We start from the raw sequence: 5,396 nt of genomic DNA on the forward strand, positions 1-5,396 counted from the left end.
TTTACACCGTTGTAAGATCAGACCAGTCGTTGACACTATAAAAAGTACTCTATTAAAGAGGCGCATAATAAAGTTATACATCTTTGTTTAAATTCACAGTTGATAGAAAAATGCAGAGAGATTGATATGAACGATCTGACATTCACTTAGAAAGCCGATCTTTAAAGATATAATGCAACACAACATGACTATTACATAGCGATAACATACTTAGGGTATATGACCATCAATCGGAAGAAAATCGTGTAAGAGCAACTTCGAACTTTTTATTTAAAGCCTGACTACAATCCCAAATCTAAAAAGTTATTAAATGAGTATCCAGTTTAAAACGTGTTACTTCATTCCATTAACATGAATATACAAGGGTTCTCCTTGGGATTGAAATAAAAGCACCCATACTTGCGAATGCGTAAAATTACCCCCCCCCCCCTCCCCCGCCGTTATAGTCCAACATTTATCCATCCATTGTTTCCCATCTAGAGTGAAAAGGAAATAACGAAGGTATATCCATGTAGTGATTCACAAATTATTCCAGTGATGGTGGTGGTATTGGTCTATACTTCTTACCACCTTCGATATAGTTGGCTGTCCCATTGGCACCTGTATCACAAATCAATTCCAAGATGGCGGAAGTGACTTCACTCACTCTGTGATGGTGAAATGATAAGGTTACATGTATTTTCTGATAGAATATATAAATTGTGCAAGTACTAACGACTGTGAAAGTATGATTCGCAAATAAGAACGAATCTCGGACATAGAAAAGAGGTATGTATATGTATGATAATCATTTGCATGGATTAATATAACAACAGACATTTCATTCTGTGCAAATTCTCAAAGTGAATACATAAACCGTTGACTGTATAAGTAGAAGGATATGTAAGATGAACAACACCTTAGTGTGTAAACCAGTAAGGTGTTTATGGGATATCATTATGTTCTATGGTCGTAGACAGGTATCTACATGGTTTTAATTTGAGGTGACCATAGTGTATTTCGAAGGTTGTTATTGCCAACAAGCTATCCATATTTACTGTTTATTCTACTAAATGATCGTCACATTTTAATGAGAATATATCGCGCATTTTAATCATACATACATACATATCGGTATGTGGCTTGGCTCTCTAGCGCATTTCATCTTTAATTCAGCATAACAGAAAGGGGGATATTGTCGTCTTCATTTCAGATATTTCACATGGTCACCAAAATGACCAATAGAAAACTGTGTGTGGTCAAAAGACGAACTTTTGAAGGAAAATGTATTACGCCCTTATAATTTGTTGTGGAGCATAACTTTTCTTTCAAATGTTGATATGGATTAACAATCTTTATTATAATGGATGGCTCTATAACTTTTTTATAAATTTTATCTCCCAGGAAATTTAGTAATCGTTCATCCTCATTGGATCAGTGATGTTAACCTTGTCTGTAAATATTGTCGTTCACAGTTCAAGCTGTTTACAATCGAATACTCACATCAAATTGGGTTTGTTGTAAAGCTCAAGATCAGCTTTCACCTCTTCCTCGTATTTAGTCCCGTCCCCCATAAAATCTTTGCCCAATTGTGTTTCTACAATCCATGGACATATGGCAAGGACACGAACATCATTGTCTTTTACATCTGGTTCTAGCTACAATTAACAAAGAATTGTATCACAGTTATGCATAATATTCATACTAAGCTAAAACCTAACACTACAAATAAAACTTACAAACGTATCTATTCAAAACAAGCCATGATCAGCTGAATACGAATACGATATCTCATCATTCTGTTAAGTGAACAAAATATAACAATAATTCATAAAATGTGAAAATAACAGTCTTGTATGAAAAGAAATCCCCTTACCGCCACGCTTCTGGTAAAGCCTACAACTCCATGCTTACTGGCACAATAGACTGGAATGAATCGATTTGGAGTTAAACCTACAGGACAAAACATTAAAAGGCAAACGTAAACCGAGAGCCTGTCATAGGAGAAAGGGGCTTTTGATTGCTGTCTTTTCGACGCATTATTATTGTATGCAAATGCATCGAAGTGTGAACGAAGTCAGACAATGTCTTATCTAAAACATATCTCTGACAATAGAAAATATTTTTTAAAGATGGAAATTCCATGCATACAAAACTTTCTCCTAATGCATTGAATTCAATATCATAGAGATAGATCATGTTATTTTTCAACAGAATTGATGCAGTCGTTTTAAGACATCGTGTCCACAGATATAGAGACAGACAGAGATACAGGCAGATAGACAGACAGACAGACAGACAGACAGACAGACAGACTGGCAGGCGGGCAGGCAGATAGATAGATAGATAGACAGACAAGTAGATAGATAGATAGATAGATAGATAGATATATAGATAGATAGATAGATAGATAGCTAGATAGATAGATAGATAGATAGATAGATCGTGTTACATATCAAGGTGTACTTGAGACATCTCCTACCAACACTCGATGATGTATTGATGACCACGCCTCCTTTCCCGCCATTTTTTGTTCCCATGTGTTTTACAGCCAGGTACGTCCCTTCAATTACAGCAATCTGAAAACAAGATACCGTTACTTTCCTACTAAGTGCAAATGATCTTTGTATTTTATTATTGTTAGATATAAGAGCTTATTAGTGGTAATGGTGTGACGCCTCAATGCTAAAGTAATAAGGCTGGGGTCAGAATTTACGGCAGGGGGCCTAGGGAGAAATTGGGGCCATGAAAAAAATTGAGGGTTCAAAGGGGGGTCCGCTTTGTAAGGAATCTACCATCATAGCCTGTGAGTTAATAGTTTTTAGGGACTCTGTGAGTGCATGGCAATGAAGGAGCTCTACCATCATAACCTGAAATTGTTTCATGTGTAAATGTATACATTTCAAACATGAAAGAATATGAGTATAGCTATATGTCTCTTACCAGATTTATTGCCATAATAACCTCTGCCCGCTTATGTTCATTAAGGATACCAGCATTGTTACAAACCACGTCTAGGTGTCCAAACTGATCCATACACTTCTCAAAGGAAGCTGTCATCAATAAAGGATTTGGTAATCAAAGTTGGTGACAATATGACTGGAAAACAACTTCAAGCTAACCCCCCCCCCTCCCCCCATGATTGCTACATGTGACAGTTCATTTGTTTGAACAATAGTTCTTCCCTTTATTCAGCACGCCAATGATTTAAAATATTTTACTCAGCAAAATATTTGATTTGAGTTCCCATAAACCTAGGGTTCATCTTTACCTTCAAGCTGTTCCTTAGATGTGACGTCACATTTATAGAACTGTACCTTGTCATCTCCATACCTCTCTTTTAAAGTTTTCTCAGTTTCTTGTCCTTTTTCTTCATTGATATCGACGAAAAATACTCCCTGTCAAATATTATATGACAATATATCCCATGAATAACTGTCTGGATTTCCTTTCCGAGACTTCACAGTTTTCGCGATTTTATTATTTTTCCTCGAATACATAATAGAAAGTTTAGGGTCGGCGTGAAAAAAAACTAGGTGGGGTCTGGTCACCGGAACCAAGTATTTTTTTCTAGGCCTTAGGTAAGTAGATACACTGCACATGGTAATACTGAAATGATGGTGCATATAGCACGGATATACGCAAGACCATGGATGAATTGGTCTGTGGATAATATGTTTTCTATTATCACACAAACGTTGCAGTTATGCTTTAACGCCATTGGCGCTAGTTTTATATGACCAGTCAGGCGATCACAATTTACTTGTATTTAGGGTCATGATGTCGGTTGACCTCAGAGAGAAGGTCAAATTCTGGTGAATATTTGACAGCTTGTTTCATGAGTTCATTTTCAGTTACAAAATGTATGCTTGGAAATACTATTACCTTTGCTTTATTCTGTAAGAACTCTTCAACCAAACCTCTACCAATACCAACAGCACCACCGGTGATAAATGCAACTTTACCTTCCAGATTCATGGTAAAGGCGAATGAAATTTGAAAGCCCAGGTGACCGTGTTCAGTGTCTCACCGACCGCTCTTCACAGTGTTGTAGTCTTAGGAGTACCAAGCCCTAAATATATACCATGGTCCTTTGCGGCACAAAGGTTGAACTGGCAACACCCGCAAATTCTCCACAAGCGTAACTCTCTCTAGATGTACTCCCGTGTACCTCGCTGTTACTCGCTTCTCTGGTACAACAGTATTCCGTAACTGAGAGTTGGAGTTACGGAGCGTAACGCCCTCTGCTCTGTTACTGCGTGTAGGCATACCTCTATAGCGCTATTTTACCTACCTTCGCAGTACCGCTATCACACGACGCGTGTGAAACTATACTCATATTTACATTGAGCGTAGAGGTCAACTGTTGAAAGTGAAGATGAATATGAATATGATGGCAGCTTCACACTCGTTCGCTTGTGTATGAACTTTGTTGAAGCTTGGTCAAAGGTCATATGAAGGTTGGGGTGAAAGCTTTTACCATTCAGCGTGCCGATTTTTTCCGAAGCTTTGGCGTGCCGCTCTTTGTCAAAGCTTTGCACTGCTAACCTCCGTCGAAGCACTGGAGTTTCAAGGTTTTTCTAAGCTTTGCACTGCTAACCTTCGTCGAAGCATTGGTGTGGCAAGGTTTTTCGAAGTTTCGGATTGCCAATCGTTGTCGAAGCATTAGAGTGCCGGCGGTCTTTGTTGAAGCATGGAAGTATAACTCATGGACGGTTATACTTCCATGGTTGAAGCTTTGGAGTACCAAACTTTGTCGAATCATTGGACTCCTAATCTTTGCCGAAGCTATGGCCTGCAAAGGTGAGTTGAAGATCTTGCAGAGCAAGGTTTGTTGAACCTTCAAGGTACCAACCTTTGACCAGTCTTAAACACCAATGGCAACCTTTGCCAAAGGTTCAATAACTTTTACATGTAACTCGTGTAACTTTGTCAAAACCTTATTTCCTTTATTCCACCTGTTCAATATTGATTTTAAAGACATACTTTTTAGTGACTAAAGTACAGTATCATCATACCATGGTACCAGAATAACTAATCATGTACAGGCTGTCTTTAAATCAAAGTGTGAGAAAGCAGGAAATAAGGCATTGGCAAAGTGTCTACAAGATGAACTTTAAAATTAAACTAAATACTCCTTTTATGCTGCATGTTCTTGAACATGCTGTTTTCTGTTTTTGTACTTTATATCACCAACATGGTTGGTGTGGATGTTGTATTTGACTTACAATTTTGCTGTTTATTGTTACAAATACAAATATACTTTTACGCAATGGCTATTCAGACTTTTACTAATTTTCACATTATTTGTTTTACTCCTTATATGAATGTCACAAGTGAACAACAAACAGAAAGATGAACTAACCCAAAGTGTAGTCTTTGGCCAAATTCTCTTGCTAGCTATATTATGTGTTTCA

At 37.6% G+C, this 5,396-nt stretch overlaps 1 protein-coding gene across 1 annotated transcript; it reads right to left on the reverse strand.

Annotated features, from left to right (window-relative positions):
- Positions 1 to 439: 439 nt before the first annotated feature.
- On the reverse strand, positions 440 to 4,039 carry LOC144443327 (15-hydroxyprostaglandin dehydrogenase [NAD(+)]-like). Its single transcript, XM_078132785.1, has 7 exons — positions 3,865 to 4,039; positions 3,251 to 3,377; positions 2,923 to 3,032; positions 2,462 to 2,558; positions 1,856 to 1,932; positions 1,483 to 1,637; positions 440 to 647 (listed from the first exon to the last, which is right to left on the reverse strand). Exons 1-7 carry the CDS (start codon positions 3,955 to 3,957, stop codon positions 527 to 529), a joined length of 780 nt encoding a protein of 259 aa, XP_077988911.1. The 5' UTR covers positions 3,958 to 4,039; the 3' UTR covers positions 440 to 526.
- Positions 4,040 to 5,396: the final 1,357 nt, after the last annotated feature.

The sequence above is a fragment of the Glandiceps talaboti genome, chromosome 12, assembly GCF_964340395.1.
Source record: "Glandiceps talaboti chromosome 12, keGlaTala1.1, whole genome shotgun sequence".
NCBI classification, from domain to species: Eukaryota; Metazoa; Hemichordata; class Enteropneusta; family Spengelidae; genus Glandiceps; species Glandiceps talaboti.

Coding starts and splice junctions, on each gene's coding strand:
- LOC144443327 (XM_078132785.1), bottom strand. CDS start 3,957: ATGAATCTGGAAGGTAAAGTTGCATTTATCACCGGTGGTGCTGTTGGT. Junction 3,378..3,864: donor TCTTACAGAATAAAGCAAAG/GTAATAGTATTT, acceptor AATATTTGACAG/GGAGTATTTTTCGTCGATAT. Junction 2,559..2,922: donor TTATTATGGCAATAAATCTG/GTAAGAGACATA, acceptor TCTTGTTTTCAG/ATTGCTGTAATTGAAGGGAC.